General features: G+C 43.7%; 1 protein-coding gene across 2 annotated transcripts; it reads right to left on the bottom strand.

Annotated features, from left to right (window-relative positions):
- Positions 1 to 360: 360 nt before the first annotated feature.
- On the bottom strand, positions 361 to 27,618 carry PBLD (phenazine biosynthesis like protein domain containing). Of its 2 annotated transcripts, XM_090057012.1 has the most exons (10): positions 27,482 to 27,618; positions 27,326 to 27,372; positions 23,167 to 23,266; positions 18,600 to 18,698; positions 16,175 to 16,284; positions 16,065 to 16,094; positions 14,072 to 14,160; positions 13,285 to 13,463; positions 9,986 to 10,048; positions 361 to 3,633 (listed from the first exon to the last, which is right to left on the bottom strand). In XM_090057012.1, the coding sequence occupies exons 1-10, from the start codon at positions 27,582 to 27,584 to the stop codon at positions 3,521 to 3,523; spliced, it is 933 nt and encodes a 310-aa protein (XP_089913138.1). In that variant the 5' UTR covers positions 27,585 to 27,618; the 3' UTR covers positions 361 to 3,520. The 2 variants fall into 2 exon arrangements, with proteins under 2 accessions (XP_089913138.1, XP_089913139.1); XM_090057013.1 differs by having other exon boundaries at positions 27,326 to 27,618.
- Positions 27,619 to 27,723: the final 105 nt, after the last annotated feature.

Raw genomic sequence — 27,723 nt, forward strand, 5'->3', positions numbered from 1 at the left:
TGGTCCCTTATGGAACACTACTGTGGTCCAGAATATCAGAGTGCAAGACAGTTCAGACATATCTCCATTCCGCTTCCTTGCTTCTGCTGACCCAAAGCTATTCCTTTGGCACATCTCTATAAAGTATGCAGCACAGACAGGATCCACCAGCCCTGTACTAGCCTCAGAACTTCTCTATACCAGAGAGCAGTGACAGGAGCTTTTCTCAAGTAGTAGTATGTGAGCTGAACACCACAAGGAAGTCAAAAACAGCCCAGAACTGGGTCTGCTTTGGGATTTGCATTTAATTCAATAACTGGATAATTTGAGCCAACATATCATTTAATCAGAACCTCAAGAATTAAGCTTTTTGTACTAAAATTAATACAAACACCACTTTTATTTTGATTAATGTTGGTCGTTTTGCAGGTTATACTGGGTAATGCCATTGCTTTTGAAGTCAGTTGCCATTTACTTAGTAAGGAAGACAACCATCTGAATAAAACAAGAGTTTAGGGGAAATTAATAGTAAGGAAATCATCTACACCAAAACACTGTAGCATTCAGATATTATTATTAATACTTTACGGGCACAATATACTCTGCAAGATGAAATGTACATCCTGAAGATCAAATAGTTAAAGTCAACCATTTAATTTTAATCAAACTGATTGAAGTGGAATTTATTCATGTTGAGAGGAAGATGCAGTTATAATGTGCTCCATATGATCTACTGCTACATATTTCCCGTTTCCTTTCTAATGTTCTAGAACAGCAGCAACCTTTAAGGCTGCATGTCAGACTGACCCAGTTTGGATCAGATGCAGGAGGGTGAAGGTAGGTGCTAGGACTAGCATCACTTTTCCCCATGGCAGCACAGTGAGATCACCCACAGTCTTCCCATGGTTGCAGGGAAAAATGACAGTGCCAAAGCTCCACATCTGAAGGCCAGATCAAATGACTCCACAGGCCAGATCCAGTCCACAAACCATAGGCTGCCAACCTCTGTTCTAGAAACCTTCTGATACACATTTTTCCAGTATTTCCCTTTTTAACCAAGTTTTACATCATTTGTTTTCTGTTTTAAACACTCATTTATACTTTATATTTAAAATTTATTAATGCCTTAGTTTTACAATGTGTTGCAGTCACTCTACTACATATAAATATTCAGTACCTTGCTGCAGGTTATGACAACTGTTTCTAAAAATTAGCTTCCATTTGCATAGTTAATAATAAAACTTCTTTCCCATGGAAATGTGAAAAATCTCACACAAACTGTAAACAATTTATTTTTGGATTGTTCACATAGCTTACAGCTTTTGCACCAGGAAAGCTAAATAAAATTTGGCTGAGACAGAATGCCTATGGAATTTGGTTTAAAGATCAATTTCCTTTTTTTGCTGACTGAAAATATGTAACATATTAAAATAATTCTTGGTGAGTAATTAGCATCACCAGGTCAACTACATAATATTTCATGGAAAATAAAGTTTGTTAGTCAGAAAATGAGTGTTCTTATTCTTGCCGCACTCAGCAGCCTAGCTTGTTTTGCATATGGTTGCATGTTTAATTAGTGAACCTCCTGTAAGTGTCTGCAATTAGCACAGTGATGATTAATAAAATAACCCCTTTAAAGCTCCATTTAGCCAGCAGATCTGCACAATCAGGTATAATTAATTCATCATTAATAAATCATAGCTGATTAACTAATCTGTTGATTACAAACACATTACTGCAGAGTCTCCCACCTGAGCTCTGGTGATTTTTCTATACTGAACAGAAATGGAGACTAAGAAAAAATAAACTACAAAAAAATTGCATTAAGCAGCAAGTATATTGGTTTGGTCAGGAAGATTTAGATAGCAGGCACATTTAAAAGTTATTGGGCTTTGTTGATTATTAGTCCCCTTGGGGGAGAAAGCTGTACTGTCTATTTGTTAAATCTGGACAGGTGAACAATAATTGCTTTTTTATGCATCAACATTCTAAAGGAGTTTTTCTAAAAACATTTCTCAGATTAGATTGTGGGTCACTCTCACTCCATGAGTAACCTGCCTGCAATGGGGAATGTAGCAAAGCAAGATGCCTACATTTGCTGGTCTACCAGGGGTCTTGAGTGAGCAGTGCATCTCCAAAAGTGGGCAGGTTATTTTCAATTTGCTGCAAGACATGCTCCTCCTAGGCTGACTCCAGTGCCCTCCCTCATGTTTGAGTTTCAGTACTAAAACCTGAAATATTCAAAATTCATAAGCCAGGCCCAAAGCACATGTGAGATTTTTTATTTTTATTTTTAATTGGAGGTTACTTTTGTTTACCTTCTGGCTGTGAACCTTTAAGATATTCAAGTCATATTATCAATATTCTATATGCAACTATGAGGGTGAGAAACTTACTTTTTAAAATGAAATCTGAGATTTGTACATCTTTACTCATCTCCAGGTGCTCTGGAGATTATCAAGATGAAAATCACAAAGTAATGACAGTGCTGGAGTTCACCTTAAGTACAGCCAGCCAATCTCCGCAATATATATAAGCCATGTAAATTACTGCCAACTGATCATGCAGGATGACAATACCTTTGAATTAAAAATGCTGTACACTCTCAGAGATGATTACAAAATAAAAGAAAAAAATGAAAGACTTAAAGCAAAATTTAGAAAATAGTGACTTGGAAAGAGTAAGAAAGAGTGGTAGATAAACTGGCCATGACAACTGAAATAGTCTTCTATTCCTAAATGATGAATTGAGAGAACAGCAGCAAAGTAAAGACTCAAGAAAATAGCTGACATAAGATTAGAGATAATGTTGCATAGAGAGGACATTGCAGAAAGGACTTTTGAACCAGGAGGAAAGCTTCAGATTTTGAAGCATTTAATAAAAGTAGCTTAGTGTAGCCATCTGTGTTCTTCAGCCAAAAATTTCAAATCAAGATTTAATGTTACGAGCTTCTTCAATATAATTAATTCTTGAAAAGCATAATTAAAAAGAGAAGAAAGAAAGAGGATTTCACATATAATTAGTTTTCACATTTTAAATCAAGTAAATTATTGAAGACAGGATGCAAGGAAAAGGAAAAAAGAGGAACAATAGTCAGACTTCAGGAAGGGAGACTGAATATGAAGAAAGGATTTAATTATTTTATGAGCGAGTGAAAGAGACCAGAAATAGCTTTTAAGATGGGTCTGAACATAAAAAGGAGATCACAGGAGTTGGAATACAAGAAGACTGTTACTGGACAGTGTGAGAAAAGACTCTATACCTGCAGAAAGACACAAGGCAAGAAAAAATCTGGGATTTAAAAGAAACAAAAAAGAATCATTTAGTTTAGAAGGATACAGGAGGATCAAGAGAAATCCACTGAACACCCTGAAGACCTGAAAGACATTTCAAGTAATCTCTGAAGTGGGGAGGAAACAATTAAGGATTAAGGGTTTCACAAGACAGCGATGATGATTTGCACTTTAAGACCAAGATATAACCAGATATCATTAGAAAAATTTGAAGCTCAGACAGATGGAGCTGTTAGTGCTGATTCCCTTCAGAATGTCAAATTGCCTGTTAAGACAATAACTACTTGACCAGCGATGTCAACCCTTCCATCACTCTGTAGTGATATCTTCATTTCTCCTCCACGTTGAGAACACTGACAAGCTAAAAAAGAAACAAAAGAGTATGGATTTTTGTCAATATTTTGGTTATCTATTATTTTAAAATAAATTTGTTATTCATAAAAAAGTTCTGGAAACTTAAGGCCTCTTTATCTACAGAATAGGTACAACGCAGGCAGCAACACTGCAAACACAGCTTAACCACTATGCATCACTGCCACTCTGGATGGATCACCTTTATGGGGGAAAAATAGGTCCAGACCTATACCCAGGTTAGCCCTTGCTTTTCTACTGAAACTAACAAGAATGCTAATTGTTAACACAAATAATGAATAATGGGTTTTGTAATTTAACTATCAAAACTAAGATTATCAAATCTCTTGTCCTGGACAATGTAGGAAGCCAAGATACCTGGAATGTGGTTTAACTAGGTCACAACTTAAAGTAACACATCTAGGAACAGCATTAATACCTCTAGTGTGGATCTGGGTCTGGGAGTTTTAGAAAAAAATATCTCAACTTCCCAAAAGGTGACAGAGGCAATGCCCACACCAAAACTTCCCAAACCTCACTCTAATCTTAAAGAGGGGAGGGGTTAGGAGCTTTCCTTCACAATTTTTAATAATGTCCAGGCCTATGGTACTTTTGTATAAACCCCTCTATTTGAGATTGGAAACAAAAATGCTTATTATATGAAACAAGTGTGTTCAACCAAATGGAATCAAAAACATAAGAAGGCAAGGAGGGAGAGAGATGCATCTGTAAAAGAAATGAAAGGTTTTCTTTCCCCACTTGTCTAGACAAAGCCTTTGCATCTTTAAATGCAGCAATGTGGCACTTACATGACAATAGGCTTGTCTACACAAGCCACCCACTGCACAGCTGTTACTCTCCAGTCATTTAGTACTTGCATAACTAAGTACTAAATGACTGCGCAAATACCAGCATTACTGTGCAGTAATGTCCCAGCAGAGTTGCCTAGTGATGCTTAATGTGCAGTAGCTCATTAGTACTGCACAGTAGTGTCGCATCCCAGTTCATGCTCGGCAATGCTACTGCGCAGTAGTAACAAGTTACTGCACAGTAAACATTTCATGTAGATCCACCCACTGAAGACCTGTCAAAGCTGCCAGCTGGAACTAAATTTTAACTGGTTAGGTGATTACCATTCACATGAAAAAGTATATACTACAACCAGTTTCTTAAACCAATGATTTACTTCAATAATCAATATGGATTCATACAGAATGTACTAAAACCATAACGAACTGAACAAACAAAAAAATTACCTTATTCAGTCATGTTCACCCTTTTGGCCCCCTGGACTGGATGAGTGGTATAAAGCCAATACACAGGCCAGAGTCAATGTACAAAGTTGGGCCCCACACACCTCGATCAGGCCACATACTACCTCAGCCCAGCCATGTGTACCTAGATCAGGCACCTCACTACCTTGGCCTGGCTGCATATACCCAAATCAGACTCCACACAACCTTGGCCAGGCCAGATGTTCCCAGATTGGACCCTACACTTCCCCAGCTGCCACTACTCCACTGGCACCAAATTTCTGGACCGGTTGGGAGCCCAGTGGGCTGGATGCCATGGCTCCACAGGCTAGAGGGCTGAGCACCTGTGAACTAGCCTAAAGTTTCCTACCAAGAAAAACTGGAGGTGACTCACCTGTAACCAGAGTTCTTTGACTCAGGTTCCATATATTCATACTCCTGGGCTCATCAACCAGTGCAGTACAAGTGTTACAATTCAAAGTAGCAGTGCCCACTAAAGCCCTCCTGTGTCTCTGCTAACCTTCCTCTCAACATTTTGAAATATTCTGTGGACAAGACTATAAAATGAGATGTAGCATAATACCTTTCTCAGTATTTCCTATGCATCTCCAAGCCCTTAAAACTAATTTGGACTCCAAAGGAGAGGGGAAGGTAGATAGGAAGTGTGACTTGACAGTCCATCTCAAGAACTCCCATTACAGTTAAGTATACTCTATGGGTGCATTTGTACTGCTGCTATTTGTCCCAGGTCGCTCCCCTGCACACACAATCTGGTGTGCAGCAAATTGACCCAGGTGAGGTAAGGGAGGCTGAGGCCAGCACCTGTGCCGGCCCCAGCAGCTTTACCTAGGGTCCTGGGGGACTCCCAGGGCAGCAGTTTCTGGCAGTGCCAGCGGTGACACATACGGGGTACACGGGGGTACATATGCACCCCCTGAAAGCGCTGGTGTACCCCCTGACAGCCAGCACTCCCTGCTTAGGCAGGGGTGGGGGGAGGGCAAGCAGAAGCACTGGTGCTCTCCCTGAGTGTGCCGGCTGGGGAGTGGGGGCACCAGGAGAGGCACCACTGGCACTTCTGGGCACGCCGTTGGCACTTCCAAGTCAGCGCAATCAACCATGGAGGGACCCGCCCCCCCCAGTTGCTGACTGGCTGCTGGGAGGGCAAGTGCCCCCCCGACTCAGGAGGCACCAGCCACCCATGGGCAGTGCACACTGCTGCCACGTGCGCCATACAGCTTTTTTTTAGCAGCATTTTTTTGTTTTTTAATACCAGGATTTCCCAGTGTCAAAAAAAATGCAGCAGTGCAAATAAGCAGTGCAGCAAATGAGTGCACATGTGCCATATGGGGTTTGAGGTGCCACAAACTGCATGTGTGCACTCGTCAGGACACACCCTACTCCTTTTTGTAAGTATCCTTTGCTTATTCCCATTCATAGGATAAATTAACAGTACAGATAGTCCTCAACTTACAACGTTTCAAGTTACGTTTTGCACTTACAACGTTTATAAATTGACACCCTGTTTCAACTTTATGATGTCAGTTTTGACTTTACAACGCTGATCCAATGCGATACCATGCCAGTGAACAAGTTCACTGCGTCACTTATCTCCCTGGAGAATATCTGTCCAAACTTCCTTGGACACTTTCTTTAAGAAAGCAGACAAGACTCCCGAAAAACCTGCAGCCAAGACTCCTAAGAAGACTCCAGCCAAGAACCCTTCAAAAACTCCAACAAGAGCTTTTCACAAAGTGCAACAAAGTCACCTCAAAGAAGTGCTGGTCACAGGTGATGACCTGGTGAGGGGGCTGCGAGTGCTCGACCACCTGGGCGACAGCGATCATCGCCTGCTGGAATTCACCATCCAGCGCAAGGTGGCAAAGGCCTGCAGCAAGGCAGCGGCCCTAGACTTTAGGAGGGCAGACTTCAACGAGCTAAGGAGGATAGCTGGAGAAGCGCTGAGGTCCCAGAGGGGAGGGGAGCCAGATGTCCAAGGAGAGTGGTCGCTCCTTAAGGAGACAATCCTCCAAGCCCAAAGGAAGGTAATCCCAACGAGGATCAAAGGGAGCAGGAGAGCACACAAGCCTCTGTAGCTCACCAAAAGAATCTGGGAATGTCTCCTTGCTAAAAAGGAGGCTTATAGCCAGTGGAAAGAAGGGGTCATCACCAGGGAGGGCTATTCTGTAGTTGCTCGGGGATGTAGGGGGCAGTTAGGAAGGCCAAGGCAGAGATGGAACTGGGACTAGCTTCCCAGATTAAGGACAATAAGGAGTCTTTTTTTAAATACATAGGGGGTAAAAAGAAGGTCCCGGGTAATGTGGGGCCCTTGCAGGACGACATGGGTAACTTGGTCGTCACACCAGACGGCAAAGCTAACATGTTTAACGATTTCTTTGCCTCCATCTTCCTAAGTAGGGACCAGAACAGCCACCTCCCTGCTGGGCCCCCCTCGGGCCCCGGGGGAGGCACACCTGGGCCACGGGTTAGCGAGGATTTAGTTAGGGAGCTTCTGAAGGGGTTGGACGTATTCAAGTCAGCCGGCCCGGATGATCTCCACCCTAGAGTTCTAAAGGAACTGGCAGAGGTCATTGCAAGTCCCCTGGCACAACTTTATGAGCACTCGTGGTGCTCTGGTGAGGTACCGGAGGACTGGAAGAGGGCCAACGTGGTCCCCATCTTCAAAAAAGGCAGGAAGGAGGACCCGGGAAACTATAGGCCGGTTAGTCTCACCTCGATCCTAGGCAAGCTGTTCGAGAAAATTATGCTGGCACACATCCAGGAGGGGCCAGCAGGAGACTGCATGCTTAGGGGCAACTAACATGGGTTCATCAGTGGCAGGTCCTGTCAGACCAACCTGGTGGCCTTTTACGATCAGATCACCAGATCATTAGACGCAGGGGTAGCAGTGGATATAATCTTCCTGGACTTCCGGAAGGCTTTTGACACTGTCTCTCATCCTGGTCTCATTAAGAAACTGGGGGGCTGTGGTGTAGACACCCACACAGTCAAATGGGTCGCCAACTGCCTGGAGGGCCCTACCCAGAGGGTGGTAGTGGATGGGTCCTTCTCAGCCTGGAAGGACGTGGGCAGTGGGGTTCCACGGGGCTCGGTCCTCAGGCCCGCACTGTTCAACATCTTCATCAGCGATTTGGATGAGGGGTAAAAAGCACCCTGTTCAAATTTGCTGATGACACTAAGATGTGGGGGGACGTGGGTACATTGGAAGGATGCAACAGGCTAAAATCAGACCTAGACAGGTTACAAGGGTGGGCGGACGAGAATAGGATGGGTTTCAACACAGACAAGTGCAAGGTGATGCACCTCGGGAGGAACAACCGGCACCATACCTACAGGTTGGGGAACTCCCCTCTTATCAGCACGGAGGCGGAAAGGGATCTGGGGGTCATCATTGACTCCAAGATGAACATGGGCCGGCAGTGTGGAGAGGCAGTAAGGAAGGCCAACCGCACCTTGGTATGCATCCACAGATGCATCTCGAGCAGGTCCAAAGAGGTGATCCTCCCCCTCTATGCGGCACTGGTCAGGCCACAGCTGGAGCACTGTATCCAGTTCTGGGCGCCACACTTCAAGAGGGATGTCGACAGCATGGAGAGGGTCCAGAGGAGGGCCACTCATATGATCAGGGGACAGCAGGGCAGGCCCTATGAGGACAGGCCGCGGGACCTGAACCTGTTCAGCCTCCAAAAGAGAAGGCTGAGGGGGGATCTTGTGGCCTGTTATAAACTAGTCAGGGGGGATCAGCAGGCATTGAGGAAGTCACTGTTTCCCCGAGCACCGCCAGGAGTGACCAGGAATAATGGTCACAAGCTGGCAGAGGGTAGGTTTAGGTTAGATATCAGGAGACGCTACTTCACAGTCAGAGCGGCTAGGGTCTGGAACCAGCTTCCAAGAGAAGCGGTGCTGGCCCCTACCCTGGGGGTTTCATAGATTCATAGATTCATAGATGCTAGGGTCGGAAGGGACCTCAATAGATCATCGAGTCCGACCCCCTGCATAAGCAGGAAAGAGTGCTGGGCCTACATTACCCCAGCTAGATACACATCCAACCTTCTCTTGAATACCCCCAGGGTAGGGGAGAGCACCACCTCCCTTGGGAGCCCGTTCCAGACCTTGGCCACTCGAACTGTGAAGAAGTTCCTCCTAATATCCAGTCTAAATCTGCTCTCTTCTAGCTTGTGGCCATTATTTCTTGTGTTTAAGAGGAGGTTAGATGAACATCTTGCTGGGGTCATTTGACCCCAGTATTCTTTCCTCCCATGGCAGGGGGTCGGACTAGATGATCTGCTCAGGTCCCTTCCGACCCTAGAAACTATGAAGTCCTTCCAAATCAGTGATTGCTATTTACAATATAAATACATTAACGAAGCTATATTACTCATCTATAATTGATCGATTACAAAATTCTGGGGTATTTTTAGTGAAAATAGGGTATCAGGAACCAATCCCCAATTCCTAACATTGTTTCTTATGAGAAAATTGGTTCTGAGTTACAATGTTTCGACTTAAGACACAGTTTTCAGGAACCAATTGTGTTGTAAGTTGGAGGACTGCCTGTACTCCTATCCAGGAAAGAAGGCATAGTCCTAATGATACCAAGACTGGAGAATTATTATACAAAAATGAGCATATCTGCTCTAGATGCTAAGTCCAAAAAGCACTGTTTGGTAATGTATGACTGGAACTCCATGTATTTGCTCTACATAGCTCACCTAGGACCATATGTCTATTAAAGCCTTTAGATGCTACTTTACTTCTGATCAAGAGAAATCTAATTCCTTAAGGAAGAAGAACATGTGCTAATTTATATAATTCCCAAATATATAATCTAGTCCATCTAGGAAGATGTTGTGGTAGAAATAACCTGATTCTTGTCTCTTCTGCATAGGAAACAAAGATTGGGTGATTGCCTGAACTGGTAAATCCTAGTCAGGTTGTAATATGTTACTACTAATGACATGGCTAGATCTTTTTGTCTGGAGTGAGTAAAGGAAGTAAAATTGGGCACTTTTACTGTGGCAGCTTATACTTTGCCTATACAATTTATTTTTAATTAAAAGGATATTTTTTTAAAAAAAAAACAGGTCTTACCAAGCATTTCAGTTTTACCAAGGTGCTGTGACCAGTAGCTGCCTAAAACAGTATGGGCAGATCCTTAAAAGAAATGAAAAGATATCAGATAACACTGCATTAAAGGTAACTCTTATAATATAATAATAGCTATCACAAATTACAATGTACACAATTATTAAACAAATCAATTACTACTGTAGAAGTAATTAGCTTACTTGACTAGAAAAACAGACAAAGACCAGAAGTGCTGATACTGCTTAATTCAGTTAAATATTCTGAGATAAGGAATCCTGCACACCTTGGGTTATCCTTAGGTTATCTTGATATCTTGCCCTGTGCATAGATAGTTTGTTTAAGTTCACCAGAGCACCCCGAGGGATGACGAGGTCGAACGGTCACAAACTCCTGCAAGACCGTTTCAGGCTGGACATAAGGAAGAATTTCTTTACTGTCCGAGCCCCCAAGGTCTGGAACAGTCTACCAGCGGAGGTGATTCAAGCACCTACATTGAACACCTTCAAGAGTAAATTGGATGCTTATCTTGCTGGGATCCTATGACCCCAGCTGACTTCCTGCCCTTTGGGCAGGGGGTTGGACTCGATGATCTCCCGAGGTCCCTTCCAGCCCTAATGTCTATGAAATCTATGAAGTAAACTTCCTAAATTTCTGTGTAATTTACTATTGTTTTGTTTCTCCAAGGTGTATTTTTTATCTCTTTCTCTGTTTTAAGTATAAATATGCTTGTAACCTTAAAGAGTCTGAGAAATCCTTTGAAGCAGACAAGTGGGTGATTCCCCTTGCTGTATGGAATTCTCCCTGTGATCACAGTATAGCCTTAAATAAAGAAAAGCTGGCTCTGTCAGTTCTGATTCAACCACAATGCAAAGTTTGATTTCTTCCACACTACATAAGTTGCATTTGGAATATAAATATTTAAGAGCTCGAGGAATAGTTAGAATAACACTTCAATTAGTAAGGTTAAGTCTACCATCAACAAGGGAAATTCTTAATGTTTAATGTCTTAATTAGGTCTTTCCTCAGACTTCAATGGGAGCTTTGTCTAAATAAAGACTTCATGATTAGCCACAAATAACGAATTTATATCCTTTGACCTATGCACATCAGTGCTGGCCAACAAATATAATACACTATAATAAAATAACAAAAGATCACAATATTAGCAATCTAAACAAATGGAATGATGTTGCTATAGAAGACATACACAATTATAAAAAAAGAATCTTGAAAACAAGGTTTTTAGATGCAATTTAGAAGTAGAAGTAGGTGGATTGAAATTAGCATCCAGAAAGAAAAAATTCTATACCCCATGGCTGTTATGACAAAAACTCAATTGCCTGATAGTTTTGTACATGACTGGAGGAACCACTTAAAGGGGTAGGCAACATTTTTTGGCTGGAGTGCCAAAAAAACCCCACAATGTCTACCTTGGAAGGTGCAGGAGTGCCGACATGTAGAGCTCAGAGCAGCTGTTTGAAGCCTCCCGGCTGCAGCCGGCCCAAGGAACCTGGTCTGCTTGCAGCAGGGCTTGCAGTCTCCCAGCCGCCTGCTGGGAACAGCTTGGGCTCTGTGGCTGGCAACAGCTGCTTAGAGCCCAGGCTGGCGGTGGTGTGCTGAGCAAAATGGCCTTGCGTGCCATGCTTGGCACGTGTGCCAGGGGTTGCCAACCTCTGACTTAAAAGTAAGTAGTGTCACTGAAAAGATACCACACCAGGATGTGACACAATAAGTTTTCAGAACTCTCACCGAGGACCTAAAAAATTAATAGGATCACCTTAAAAGGCAGCTAATACTAAAAAACCAAGACTGTTTGAAACATTGTCATCATGACTGCTCCATTTCACAGGTAAGCATGCTGCTTAGTCTTGTGCTTTGTTCCTCATGTAAAGTAATCATAATAATCAAGCCACGTGGTCGTAAGGACATGTAGTGCAGTTATGAAATCATTACAGGGTTGAGCACAATATAAGACATTTACACAGCTAAAATAATTAATCCGACACTGAGATGTCTTTCATTGAAAAGGACAATGCTCATAATTAAAATTTTTCAGCTCTCTTTTTCTAGATGTAAAACCATGAAGGAAAAGAAAATATCTTTACAGTGAGGTCACCTGCCCCTCAACAAGACTTCTGTCTTTTCAGGGCTGGCAAGGAGGCACTTAATTGGCAATCTCAAGCAAATTTATTTCCTGAGCAGATACAGTGCTAGCTAGAAAACTTTACTGTAGCAAGAGCTCAGCAAGATTTTAAAAAATTGAAATGAAATGGACAATACAAATATCTCAAGTTATAATAAACATGAAATAAAAAAAGAACAAGAACTTTGGAACCCTGTTCCTTGTATACCCTTTAGTATCCTGTAATCAAGGACAAAAAATGCAGTGGCTGTAACTACCTTTCAGTTCCTTTGTGGGAACAGGACAAGGTTTATATTGCATGCTATACTAGAAGACAAGGAGAACATGTCATGGAATACCAGCGGACAACACATCATAAACAACAATTTTTATACCCGTTCTTTCTTTTTAGAGTGACTGTCCATATTATCCATTTCTTGTGACCCATAAGGAGTGATCTCAAGCAATCCCAGTAAAACACTGGAAGCAAATTAGTGTAAAACAGTTCTGCCAATACACTGAATCTGCCAACTGAATCAGGAGCAGCGCTGAGTCAAGATGTTCTGAGGTAGCTGCCATACGAGTCTGAGACTAGAGCGCTCCAAGAGAAGCTGCAGAGGGAGACTGAGCTCACTGCTCTTCGCAGTGACTCACCATCATACCCAGTGAGAACGATCAAAGGAGCCATTTAAATTCTCATCACCCCAACCTCTATACACTTGTTTTCTTAGTAGCATTTACAATATGTATGTAGGTGAGAGTATCAACAATAAAAGACCTTCATACTGGTAAAAAATTAAGTTGTCACAAAAAAATCATAAGGCACCTGTACCATTAATAAAGTAATGAATACTTCAGGAGAAATGCATGTGAATATATTAGTTTAATAGCCTCTGCCCTTCCTCCTCTTAATGGGAATTCTGTACTTACAGGATCTGAAAAACAAGCAGAAATATCTGGCCTGATGACAGCAGAAACCTGGACATTTTTTAATGGGTCAGATATCGACTGCAAAAGTTTCCAGCTTACTGAGCTAATTCCTGCAGTCTTACAAGGGTAACTCCAAAAGAACATGAAAAATTTCAATGATGCAAATATAGTTATGCAGTGCAATTTTATAATGAGAGCTCTTCACCTGAACTGTGCCACAAATCAATCCCATGTACACATATGAACACACCTGTAACAGGATCTTCCAGAACTCCATTCCATGGTGCAAAGTATCGGGAATAAAAGTCGTAATTTTTATGTTTTTCACTCAAACTTCCCTTAAGCGTCAGTATTAACCCTTTCACCTTTCCTGTCTTCTCAGCTGGCACAAGATCTTGGGCATTCACTTTCAATTTCTCCAAGACAGACCTTTAATCAAATAAACATAGTATATTTAAATAATCAGTATTAATGTAAGTGCTGAAAAGTGCCAAATTGATACTAACAGTAAAATAATAACCTCTGAGATGGAAAAGCACTTTGGAATTTTTCCTGATGAACTTTGTTCCATGAAGTTATTATTTACGAATGCATAAGCATAGATAGCCACAAATCCCCCAACATATTCTGTATTGGTAGAATGTACACCCAGGCAGAATGGTAACATACACTGTGAGATATTTAAAGGCTTTGGTTTTATACCTTATTTAAAAAACCAATACCTCCAGAAACAAAGACTCTTCAAACTGGATCCAGAAAATCATCTGTTTCATCACTAAAACTTCTTCCTATCATTCAGTTTGTCTTTTGGGGAGGTATTCAACTCAAGTGCAGAGAATGCTTGATCCTGCTTAGCTTGACAGATTCAAAATTATAACAGCCCAGAGACATATACATACAGAATATGGAGACAAAGGATTTTTTAATATCCCCATGTTTCCAAGACAAACATATAAAAAGGACCTGTACATGAGTACTGCTGAATAAACAATTCATACATTTATACAAGAACACTTGTGTCAGATAGCATCATTTACCTTTCATAAGTATCGCTGAGACGGACTAGGAGTTTTTTTGTGTCAGGAGAATAGCAAAGGTCTTGAACAACCATATCACCTACTGCTGTCTGGTAAAAGAATGTTAGATAAACCAAACAGAACAGTTAAAGGTCACTAGAGTATGTGATTTTTTCCCCTGTCATTTTTTAAAGGCAAATTCAACTACTGTCAGAGAGCTCAGACAAGGCCTTTCATACAATTGCAGGGTACATGAATACAAGGGCAATACAGGCAAAATGGATACATGGAGGGCCTCTGCATCCAGACTGATGGCTGAATTACAGCTAGGGATTCTGCATGCCAACTCTTATGTACCAGCATGAAACGTAGCTCTGGGAATGGGGTGAGAGAAAGTACACTAGACTGGTCCTTATTATGGCTTCTGACAGACATGAAAAAAATGCTTTACTAGAAAAGGAAGTTCATTAGTTTGACCAGCTCCCCAGTGTCTGTATAGATCAGGTGCTTCAGTGGGGCTTTTTGGCTCTTTTATCTAATTTTAGCTGATTCAGTAAAAGTGAAAAAAGCCTTGCTGATTCACCTGATCTAGATTCATAGATTGTAAGGCCAGAAGGGACCTTGGAAGATCATCAGATCCAGCCCCCTGCACCAAGCAGGAAAGATAACTGGGGGTCAGGTGACCCCAACACAGTGACTGTCTAGTCTCCTCTTGAAGATTTCCAGGGTAAGTGATTGCACCACCTCTGTAGGGAGATTATTCCAGTCTGGATGGACACCCTCACTGTGAAGAAGTTTTTCCTAACGTTGAGCCTGAATCAGTCTTCCAGGAGTTTGTGGCCATTACTCCTAGTTCTCTCTTCAGGTGCCCTGGTGAACAGCTGCTCACCACGCCCTTGGCATACTTCCCTAGTGTAGCAGGTCCCCTCTCAGCCTTCTTTTCTTCAGGCTGAAGAGTCCTAGATCCCTCAGCCTTTCCTCATATGGCTTGGCTTGTAAGACTAATTATATGGGTGGCTCTTTGGACTCTCTCAAGCTTGTCCATGTCCTTGTTAAAGTGTGGTGCCCAGAACTGGATGCAGTACTCCAGCTGTGGTCTCACCAGTGCTAAGTACAGCGAAAGAATCACCTCCTTTGTTTTGCTGGAGATGCATCAAATGATGCATGCCAGAGTATTATTTGCCCTACTGGCTACAGCATCGCATTGCCAGCTCATATTCATACTGTGATCTCTTATTACCCCCAGGTCCCTTTCACTTGTGGTGCTGGTCAGTTTGGTGCTGCCAAGCCTATAGATGTGTTGGGGGCTGCTCGTCCCGAGGTGGAGCACTTTAAATTTCTTGACATTAAACTTCATTAGATTCTGATCCACCCAACTTGCTAGCTTGTCTAGGTCTGGCTGTATCTGTAGCCTATCTTCAAGTGTGACCACGCTTCTCCATAATTTGGTGTTGTCTGTGAACTTGGCTAGTGAGCTCTTTACTCCCACATCAAAAACCTTAATACAGATGTTGAAAAGTACTGGACCAAGCACCAACCCTTGTGGGACACCGCTACCCACTTCTCGACAGGATGACAGATACATTTGCTATGGATACAGACATTGGGAGAGCCAGGTAAAACTAACATGATGTCTCTTCAGGGCATGTACTGTGCTAGGTGCGGGGATGCACCAAACTGAACGTAAAGTGCCATTTGTAGGTTTTTTTTCCATGTCTGTAAGCAGCCTATGTGGTTATACTAGACCAAAAGCTGGCACTGAAAGACTGCTATTCAATAAAGAAGGGCTGGAGGTGAAACCAGAAAAACTGCCACAACCAGAGAAACTGCTAGGTTGGAAAATACATTCATTCCCTGAATTTCTGTATTTAGATATCTGCACACACAAGAAAATAATTTCATATGGAGACATTGTGCACGATCACAGTCATTTTTCACTCATTTTACCATGAGAAAATATTTATAGCCATTGAAAAATTAGCTTGAACAATAAAATAAATGTACCAAAAATTACCTTTACTAGCTCTTCTACTTCCTGAAACTCCTAGAACAAGCAAACAAGATTCATAAGCAACAGAGGCATATTTCTTGAAAGCAACATACAAATATACAACATGGTCTGACCTGTGGGTAGGCTGAATAAAGGGGTAAGTCCAGGACAATATGATCTTTTTCTTGTTTAGCCTTTAATTCGCCACTCAGTGTTACAAAAGTGAGAGATGAATTCATGTTTTCTAAAGAAAAAACATTGCAATAGTTGTCACTGAAATAAGAAGTTGGAGGACTAGGAAAAGAATCTTTATAATTATATAAGTATCACCTTTTAGCATATTTAAATAGCTAGAATCATAAAAATACATAGAAATGTAGGGCTAAAGGGACCTCAGGACCTCATCCAAAAATCTATTCAAGGCAGGATCCTCCCTTTCTAAACCAACCTGGACAAGTGTCTGTCCAACCTTCTCCTAAAAATTTCCAAGGATGGAGATTCTATAACCTCTTTAGGTAGTCTGTTCTTTCTAATATCCAACCTCAATTTCCCATGCTGAAATTTAAGACAATTATTCCTTGCCCTGTGCCCTGTGATCACAGAGAATAGTCTGTGTATAACCACTCTCCAGATATCTGAAAACTGTTCTCAGATCCCCCATCAGTCTTTTCTTCTCCAGGCTAAATCCCAGTTCTTTTAACCTTTCCTCATAAACTCATGTTTCCCAGAGTTCTAATCACTTTGGGACTATTTCTAATTTGTCTGCGCCTTTTTTTAAATGTGGGGCTCAAAACTGAAAAGAGTACTCCAGGTGAGGCCTTACCAGTGCAGGTGGTACTCCTATTAATATAGCCTATTATGTTATTGGCAGTTTTTGCAACAAGGGCATGCTGTTGGCTCATTATAGCCCATAACCAGGGTGGGCAAAACACTGCCTGAGGGGCAGATCCAGTCTGCCAAGCGATTTTATCCAGCCCACAGTGGTTCCCTCAGCCCTCCCCAGCCCAGGAGCAGGGGGCAGTCTGGGCTGTGACATGTGCCCAGGCAGCATGGTGACCACACTTGCTCCCTAGCAGCCCCTGCAGCAACAGCTCCTTCCAGCTGCCACTGCCAATCTTGACTGCCGCCACCCAGGGCCATCTCTTGGGGGGGTCGAATCAGGACAACCGCCCTGGGCCCCACGGATAGTGCCATGCAGGCCCTGCTGTGGCTGCCATGCACTGTCAGCTCTGCCGTGCCTGCTGCACGCTGCTGGCTCTGTGCTCTGGTCGCTCACCATCCGCACCCCACTCACCACCCCCCGGCCCTGCACAGGCTGATATATCCTGGGGCCCACACGCCCCTAGGGATGGCTCTGCTGCCACCAGACCTGGCCCTGCTGCCTGGGCACCCTGGACCATCCACCCTGTACCTACTGCTGGGAGCACTGGATGAAGCAGACAGGTGGGGTCTCCATGGAGCAGGATGGGTAGGCAGGGCCAGGGCTGGGATCAGGATTGTGGGGCAGTGTCAACACAGGGTCAGGGACTGGGGCAGAGCGACAATCTGCTGCCTACGTGTCCCTGCAACAGGTACTAGTTCTGTGGGCAGGGTCATGAAGGGAGCAGATCACAACCGTGCCCTGGGCTGCAGCCTACCCCGCCACGCCCCTACAATTCCAATCCCAGCCCCAGCCCTGCCTGCCCATCCTGCTCCCAGATGCCACTCCTTGCCCGCCTGTGGCACCACCCAGCCAAGTACACCCTGCCTGCATGGGTCCCGGGCTGGTCTCTATGGAGACCCCAGGATCACCAGGTGGTGTCAGCATGGGGCCAGGCCCCAGGGCAGACATTTAGGGAGTTTTGGTGAGCTGTTGAGGGCTGGAGGGAGGCAGGGTGCTGACCCAGCCTGGAACACCTCACCAAAACTCCTTAAGTGGCCCTCCAGCCACTTAAATGCCCACTTCTGGTTCAAAATAACCCCCAGGTCCTTTAGTGTTACTGAATTTTATTTGATTAATTTTGGATCATTTTTCCAATTTATCAAGGTCAATCTGAATCCTAATCCTACTGTCCAGAGTGTTTGCTCCTTCATCCTACATGGTAGAGTTATTCTATTTTAGCAGACTATCTACATGGGATTACATTCCAAGAAAATTCTTGAGCCAGTTGTTTTTTTAGGCAAAACTCCTACAAACTCAATAAAGAAACTGCTGAAGCATATGCCAAATAGGGGCTTCCTCCTAGCCATAATGGAAGGGGAACATATACTCTGCAATATCTCTACCTCTTCTGGACTTCCCTACACCAGCTGAGAGCTGCACATTCAGTTCTTTTCATAATGACAGAGATAAGAGGTCATGGGAATCTGAAGGTAGACTGTACCTTGTAACAGCAGAGCATGAGAAAAAGATAACTAGTTAAGGGGCCAACCATAAGTGTTTCAAAAGTGTTCTTGGAGTTTAACTGCCGTACTTGCAGAGCATAATTAAAAAGGCAGTGTGAGTATATTTTTAAAACCAGAAACATTTAGCAAATTATGTCAAAATAATCATAACATAGAATAATGTAAAAATAATACTTTGTATATTGAATAATACGGCAGCCGCTGCTAGGGTTGCATGACCACAAAGAGGGACCTCATTCGTTGGTGTGAACCACCTTAATCCGAAGCAGGAACCTTTTAAAAAGAGAGAGAGAGAAAGTTAATTTTATGAAAGGATTAGAAAAGCCTCTCTTCCTCTGTTAATTTCTAAACATTTTACTAAGTAATTATGCTTGAATCTGAGCAGACAAATCTTATACAATCAGACTGAATTGCACAAAGGTTTCTAGCCATCCCACTTAATCCTGTTTTTTGGTACAACTATTGTTTGTCAGGCCATGTCTGCACTGGGAGTACTTTTTTAGTACATGACTACAGTATAAAATAATGACAAAGCTGTAGCTTCAGGAATGCATCCAAAGCACTTTGTACTATGTACAATTAGTAACCTTTGTACAATTTTACTAATAGAACTGCATCTAAACTAAGTGTGACAAAGTTGGGCTCCCCGCCTAGCCACAGTGCTAGGTTCCCCACTTTCCTTTGGGCATACCTCCCACCTGACTCACCCACCACGCCTTGTTCTTAATTAATTAAGATGTTAATTAATGCGAGAGGCTGTTCATTCTTGCCCCGGTGCCAGGGGGCACTATCTGCAGCTCCATACTTCCCCTACACAGCAGCCCATGCCTCTCAGATGGCATCCACTGATGTTAATCTCACCAGCCCTACACTGGGCCCCAGAATCCTCCAGTTCAGACCCCTCTACGATCCCTCCATTCTGGCAACGTACCCCACCTTCATTTGGGCTGTCTAGCTCCCTGAAAGTATTTCCCCTCTCGGACATGTTCCCCCTGGGGACCTTTGGCCACACAGGCCCTGGCCTCACTTCCAAGGCCAATCAGAACCCCAGGCCCTCAGCTCTGGGCATCCCTCACGGTGGACCCCTGGCCTTTTTGACCTTTCTGGTCCTGGCCCCAGCATTGACCAGTGGAGGGTATTCTACATCAGGCCTCTGCGACTAGCCGCTTCACTCTCTTGGATCCACCTTCTGGCCCCTACTAGGGGTTACCCACCTGGTTGTGGGAGCTAGGGTAACTCACACCATGACTGGTGTGTTCCAGGGTCTCACGAGGACTCTCACTCCCCCCCCGAAGCAGCATATCATTGTGCTCACTACAGATCTTGCTTCTGACCCACACTTAGCCTCCCAGCAGTGGAGGACTTACCAGGGTCAGGACTCACCCCTCTCTCTTGGACTGAGCCTCCTTTACTCAGCCTCTGGCCCAAATTACAGCCTCAGGCATCTAGAAACATACCTTGGCCTACTCCCCTTTACTCAGGGCTCCTCATTTCTGCTGCCCTCACTTGGGGCTCCTCATCTCTGCCTCCCTCACTTGGGGCCACGGGGCTTCCCTCCCCAGTGGGCTCAGGTGGCCGTAGCTGTGCCTGGCCCCAACTCTCTCTCATCAGGGTGCTTGGCCCCAACTGCTTCTGGTGTTACACAAACCCACCTGAAGGTCAGTGCTAGGGTTAAGGATTCCCCACCTGCCTTTCACCAGGATGATCACTGGCCTGGCATTTCCTGGGGGCTCCTACACCACTGAGAGCCCCGCCAGGCCACCCGCTCCTGGCAGGGTGCAGTTTTAGGTCATACCCAGGACCAGGAGCTTCCTAGCCATCCCCTACAGCTCCTCCCTCTCCTCCAGAATAATACATGAAGCCCTGTAGCCAGGTGATGTCGCTGTCTCCACCACCAGCAGGGAATTGATCTGTTTCAAGAGCAAGCTGGATATTTATCTTGCTGGGATCCTATGACCCCAGCTGACTTCCTGCCCTTTGGGCAGGGGGCTGGACTCAATGATCTTCCGAGGTCCCTTCCAGCCCTAATGTCTATGAAATCTATGAAATTTATATAGGCAGCCAGGGATCTAAAACGGCTGCCGCAATCAAGCACCTGCTGGCTGCTTGGCTCTGGTCTTAAAGTGGCAGGCACCAACAATGCCCTGCCACACACCTTCACCCTTAAAATGGTACCTGGGGGAGGTTTCCCCTGCTACTTCCCCAAAGCAGGCTCCCCTCAGAGCCTGTGTGAGCCCTCAAGTGGCGAGCACCCCCCAAAGGTGCTCCACCACACACCTCCCCCCTTTCAATGACATTCAGGTGGCCTTCACTTGGCTGCCTTCCCTGCTGGCTTTGTCCCAGCCTACTGCAGCCCCTGCCATGTAGTGAGCACCCCAAAGGTGCTCCACCACCCTCACGTTTTCTCGCAGCACAGATATGTCCATTAGGGTTTGCACCTCTTCACATCCCAGACTAACCCCTATGTCAGGGGAGGTCAACCGGGGTACGTGTACCACTAGGGTACTTGGAAACGTCCTAGGGGGTAAACACAGCCGGGTGGGGACGTTTCGCCACCACCCAACATCCTGAGCTGCTGCCTCCCAGGAGCAGGGCCGGTGGTGGGAAGGAGGCAAGAGCAGTGGTGCCCTTCTGCAGGCCACACAGGCACCCTTCTGCAGGCCACATGGGGTGGGGCAGGGAGGGAGCTCCCACGCTGCAGCCGCTGCTGCTATCCACCACCCCACGCCGATGCGAGGCCCGTCAGCAGCCTGCGGAGCTGCACATGTGACCAACCGTGGGAAAGTGGGGTGCAGTGGCAGCAGCACAGAGTGGTGGGTCACGGCAGCAACTGCATGCAAGCCCCTCCCCACCCCCACTGTCCAGCCGCCACCACCAGAAGGGGTACACTTATTTTAAAAGGTTGAAAACCCCTGCCCTATGTAGTACAAACAGTCTTTGTCTCTCTAAAATCACATCAAGCTTTTCCTTTATGAATGGGACAATACACATAGAGAACACTCTCGCTTTGCCCTTTGAGTTCCTGTACCTTTGAAAAGCTCAAGAGCTACAGGATTTAACATGATATTTTTATGTAAATTTATTTAAAACAAATAGGATCCAAGCAGACGTGACTAGAAGACTGCAGGAGGAACAAAGACTGCATGTGGACATGTCTTGAAAAGACACATCACCATGTCAATAAGAAAAATTAGTGCAGTAAAGTCATCAAGGTCCATTATCTAACAAAAACAAATGAAACACAAAAATCAACCCTACTGGCTAAGACTTATGAATGACCCATGGAAGCAATTTGAAGCAGAGTAAGCCTGGAATCCAGCTGTGGTGATAATTTGCTCTTGCAAATGGAACTCTGTGCTTAAGAGCTGTAGAAGATGGTGTCTAGCTGTGACACAACTGGAGACAAACAGGGTAGTCACAACTCAGGATGCCTGTTTGTGGTTGGTGTCCCTATTAATAAAAAATACAACAGTTCTTAGTGTCCCCATAAACAATTATACCACGTCTCTGGAACAGAAGCACTATCCTCTCCAAAACTGTACTGTATGCCTAGTTTTTCTCAACATTTTTACTCAATTGCCAGCAAAAAGTAGTAGACTGTAGCATTTCACCTCACATGTGAGCACAGACTCGTCCTAGAACACTACAGCCTACAGGAATGTTACTCAGACTTGAAGAGCGCATACCTCTAAAATATTTAAGTATTCTGTTTACAAATGATACATGGAGTGGTTGATCACAATTGCTCCTTCTACAAAATCTACAATATCCTGCTGTACTTAACGGGCAGCCGCCATCTTCCACCAGCAGATGTAATACACGTAAAGTATAGGTCTGTTATCTATTGGTGACACTGCTCAGTACCTACACACGATGACCAAGTTGTTGTAAAAGGTTTTGCCAATGTACCAACACTGTTCTCTTTAGCCATTTAATTGTGATCTTGCAATTGACATTGTCATCAGAGTCATTGGTTGATGACATATTCCAGTATCTCTTTAAAAAAGTGAACTATAATCTAGCATTTCTCATACTTTATAGGATACGTAAAACCTAAAAGTATTTACAATAAATGTGATATCTCTATTGGTCATCAGTTGGTAGCTGTAGGAAACACAAAACACAACTGTTTTCCAAAATTTGGGCTCCTTTCGGTTTTTAACATGGTAATAAATTAATTATAGACATTTCTTTGATGCAATCCTGTTTATTCAGAAAGATCAGTACAAAGTCCTGCACCCTTGAACACAGGAGCAATCAAACTGGCCTTTGCTCATGTTGTCCAGCTTCTTTCAGACCACACTTAATACTCTGTTAACCTTTATGTTTCTCTGTCCCTATAACTGTATAACAGGGATAACTCTACTTATGTAGATATCTCATAAAAGGATTAACTTCTCTTTTCACTGTACCTAATGGATGTGTTTCCTATACATAACATATTCTTCTTCATAAAGTGCTAAGTCCCGTGTTATGTTGTTTATAGTTACTAAATTGTCTTGTACCTTTTAAAACATTTACAGTACAATACATCAACAGAGTGGATTCATATTCCATAAAATCTGTGTACAGGAAGCTTCTTGTTCTTACTAATACCTTCTTTTAAATACATGACATCCATACATCTCCAATAATTTACCTTATTGTCTTATATTCTCATAATTTTGAAACTTTAAATTATGAATGGATGAAGATCATCTTGCTTTTTTGCAAGATTTCTGAGGTAAACATAGTGGCTTACTTTTGGCAAAGTCATCTTTGGTGTGCAGTTTTCTGATGAAAGCAGTTTCTGAGAGGTTCATTTCTGATGCAATTTTTTGGTGCATGTCTTCATCCAAGTCCTAAAATTGAAACAATAGAAAAAATGAAGTGGAAGCCAGCAAATACAGTTTCCAACTTCAGGTAAAATAACTAGCTATCTTTTTCCATTATGATAAAGATAAAATGATTTGTCTATTTCTAAACATGAGTTTTTCTGTATGTGCTGCGTGCTTTTTTGATAAAGAGATAAATACTTGCATTATTATGATATGTAGGCAACTAGAAATAACCGTCTCATTATTTTACAAATTAGAAAGAAAATGATTTCACTCAAAAATTTCTCATTACCACCTGAGACTCAGCTTTACTGAAGAATGCAAGCCTTCCTGAAGTTTGGGTGAAGTTTGGGTAAATTTTGGGTGAAGTTGGGTGAAGTTTGGGTGAGTATTTTAGAAGTCCCACTTCTAACACTAACTTCTAGTAACACCAACTCCCTGTAACCTTACAAAGCCCACCCCCCTCACCTCTTCCGTACCACTTACGATTCTCTAGTAATGGCTAAGTTCAGTACCTATTTCTGCCAAGTCCTCTGTGCCATTCTATTCAAATATAGTGCACATTCAGGTGTAGGGTACTTCACCGTGGAGGAAATCCCAAGAATGGAAGAGAACTGAAAACAATGTCATGTGGTGCCAATAAGAGGCTCCCAGATGTGCTGGATCTTAACACCGGGGACCCAGGCCAGTGAAGATTATACATAGGTTATAGGAGTTTAAAAGGTAGCTTAAAACCTGTTTTTTTCCACCCACATCTCTCTCCACAGTCTTATGCTAATCAAAGCATGGCCAAACTAAAGACTTGCCCTTTGAGGTACTGAAACATAACTGAACCAGCTACAACTTCTGAACGATTAAAGTTTTCCCATTATCTCTAAGTATTTAGAGTCACTTTAAATCTAATGTGGCCACTAAACCCACATGAGAGAAATCAGACAATTACTGTTTGATACAAAAGATCTTTACATACTACAGCATGGTAACTTTTTATAGTAGCCAAATCTCCTGCTTACTTCACAGGTCCAATTCTGACCCTAACCCTTCTAAATAGGATGAACAAAAATGAGTCATCCAAGACTTTATAGAAGGTATAGGCAGTATGTCGAAATGCTTCCATCTTGTGGCAGTTTTGAAATGTAGCAAGTTTTTTATAACAAGCAATTTTCTGCAGAAGACAACAACAGTTTTTTGAATATACGGCTGGTGGCAGCACTGGGAAAAAAGTTTGCTAGTTCTTAGGATTATCTCTTGAGTCTCATATCTTCAGTATTTGTTTTAAAGCCATATCTCTTCGAGTCACATTATTACATGAGAATCTGAGCTCCCATTTTTCAAAAGAAGTTTCTAGTTCTCCAGAGGTGGTTGGCACCCCAGAAAGCCCTACGTCATAAAGTGTGTTGTTGTGCCTGGACAGTTGAAATTAATCAAGCCCTTGACTGAGGAAGGGGTCTAAATTTTCTTTTATAAGTTAGGGGGGTGATACATGGAATTCTTTCAATACTATTGAAGCTATGTCAGTAGAGATGGAGAATGTCTATTTGAGTTTTGAATTCACTGAAAAAAATCATTAACAGAGTTAAGGTTGCCTAGTGGGATCTCAGCTATATTCATAGTGTCAGATGGAGCTGTATTATATAGTGGAGGGATTACCTAGAACAGCAAGGTAAAATGTGATTACAGAGGGATATGTCTTTTACAACTTGAAGCTGGAGTGCTTGCACCTAGATAACTCCCACTAGCTACTGCCAGTTACAAGGGTAGATTAACACCGTGCCTGTGCATATCTTAACACTGTATTTTCTAGTTTTCAGAAGTCTGACTTTTGCTAAACCCAACTTTCTGGAAGGGCACAGGTTACCCTCAGGCAACTTTAACTCTATTTGAGCAGGTGGTTTGTCACTAAATTTCCTGTTTTAATGGAAAATGGAACACTGTAAAAGCAAGCAATCATTTATGCAGTTATAGCTGTCATGTTGTTTTGCAGCTGAGTTACTGTGCTGGCTAGAAAAAAAGGATGTGCTTTAATTCTTAAGTTCTCCTGTTCCTTCTGCCCACTTTGTTAGAGAGGAAAGGAAATTAAGGCCACATATAGGAATTTCTAGCTGCTAGCAAAGCTAGTCAGAATATTCACAGGTATGGTTCAGGGTCCTAAAATCCTGATAGTTTTGTTACGCAGTGGCTGGATAATTTTAAGCACCTGAGAGAAGACTGGTACTCCACCATTCCACTCTCACCTGCCCCCACCATTTCTAACTAACCTCTTCCTTTCCATCTCATTATGCCTTTAGCATTTACAAGCTAGGATCATACACTTCCTTAGTCACACAGCTGGAGCTATGAAATGAACCAGTTTCCTGGTTTTTATTTAATTTTTATTACCCCTCCCCATTCTAGCTCACATGGGGGCAACAAGAATGAGTAAGATCTTTCCCCAGGTGGAAAAATCTCCCCAGATTTCAGCACATGCACAAGATAGGAAGAAGTAGAGCTGAGATCCTTGGCAACAATGTCCCCCACTCCCAGCTGCCCATGCTCATATTGCTACCCACTGTCCTACCAGTTTCTCCCTCTTCTGGTTCCCCGATCCTCACTTCCACCTGACCCAAGCCCCTCAAAATCCTGTGCTCCACCCCATCCTCATTCATCTCACTCCCCATAATCCTTCCTCTCCTCCCCAAAAATCTTTGTATATACAACTCATTTTTCTTTTGCAGATGGTTTAAGCATTTGCTGAATTTCCTGATGTACTGAATTACATTTTTCTAAAATAAAAACCACCTTTTTTGAAAGATCATTTTTCTTCCTTTTCCCCTCCCCAAGTTTTCACAAGGGACAGTTTAAGCTCACGGTGGCTAGCTAGAAAACCTCTAAAAGATCTGTCCACAACAGCACAGCATAAGCATCTGACATGCATTAGCCTCATGCCAATACACTTGGGTGAATACTGTGTAGTCACTACTGCTTTCCTGAAGGAGTGTGGCAAGCGCCATGCTTAGATATGGGTAAATGTTGAATGAGACTAGAGCCTTGGCTTTATTCCCTAGATTTCTGCAAAATCTAGAGGAGTTCTGGGGGGGAGCAGGAAAGAGTTCAGTATTATCATCTCTGTAATTCCCAAACGTGGATCACTCTCTCTCCCAGGAACCACCTGCAACACACCAATTTCCAAGGCAACTCAACAGGGGGTCTGTGGATTTCAGGGAGCTTAAAACTGAGCTTTAACCAAACTTGAATGGCAGAGCTTGTACACTTCAAAAAACGTAAGAGCTCCCACAAGCACCTCTATGGATATTCTCCTTCCTAATCCAGTGAGACTCCCTCTGGTAATAAGGTAGTGAATTTGCCACTCCTGGCTGCTAGTGAGACTGATAACAGAATACCAGTTAGGAACAACTGTTCAGAATATTATGATTTGTTCAGAATATGATTTGTATGGCTGGCTACACTGGGAACTGAACCAAAACCACCACGGCGATCAAGAGGTAAAAATGTTTATTGCTTATAAACTTGGCCTAACTGGGAACCAGCCACATACAGAACAGGATGTGGAAGGTCCTGAGATACCTATTCTTCCTCCCCTTCACTTCTGAGAAAAGAAGCCTGTATCTTTAATGAGTTTTGGAAAAACCACAGGAATTTGCAGTCGTTGTTCCTCAGGTCACTCTGGCTCCCCAGCTTCCTTTCAGCAGGCATCCAGGGACCATCCTACTACTGTGTGCTTTAGCAAATTACTGTTCCTGCTTTCTTGCTCTTATTTACTTTTTCTCTACCCATTTTGACCCAAGGTGCCCCCGATTAGAACCAAGGCACCCTCAAAAAAATGCCACCTCTTGCTTTTGACTTTTTTTTTTCCACAACAGAAAAACAATTCTCGTCTTGCAGAGACTGGAAGCCCCCGGCAGGGAAGCGTGGGTTTGACATTGTGGTCCCTATTCGAAATCCCCGAGGTCATGCTTGGCATCTCACAGAGGGGCAACGGCGCACGGGGCCTCCCCAGGGAGCTGCGGACCCACGGCGAAGCAGCGCCCGTCGAGGTGCCTTGCCCGGCCCTAAGGGGAGCAGGAAGCCGGCGACAGCACTTACTCCGTGGAGCAGGCAGACTGCGGCCGGGTTCCCGCCGAACGGCTCCGCTGTGAAGGCATCGACAGTGAACACCGCCACCCGCATGGCGCCCGCAACTGCCCACGAGCGCGAGGCTTCCCACCCTCCTCCCCGCCCTCGGTTAATGATTCCCCGCACAGGGACGGACGCCAGCACCCGCCCCACGGTAGGTCGCGCAGAGAGATACAGAGTTGAGCCAACGGCTGAAACCTCCCAGGGACACGAAGGGGTAGAGTAGCATGCATGGGGCGGGGATAAGGGGTGGAAACCCTGGTAACGTCCATCGTGACAGCCGTATCCACCGAGACTGACAGCACTAGGTTGACCAATGGCGAGCTACGCACATGCGCCCTCACTGCTATGTTCCAACCGCGCATGCG

This window comes from Crocodylus siamensis, chromosome 7, assembly GCF_052110815.1.
Source record: "Crocodylus siamensis isolate JL-2025a chromosome 7, ASM5211081v1, whole genome shotgun sequence".
Lineage (NCBI taxonomy): Eukaryota > Metazoa > Chordata > Crocodylia > Crocodylidae > Crocodylus > Crocodylus siamensis.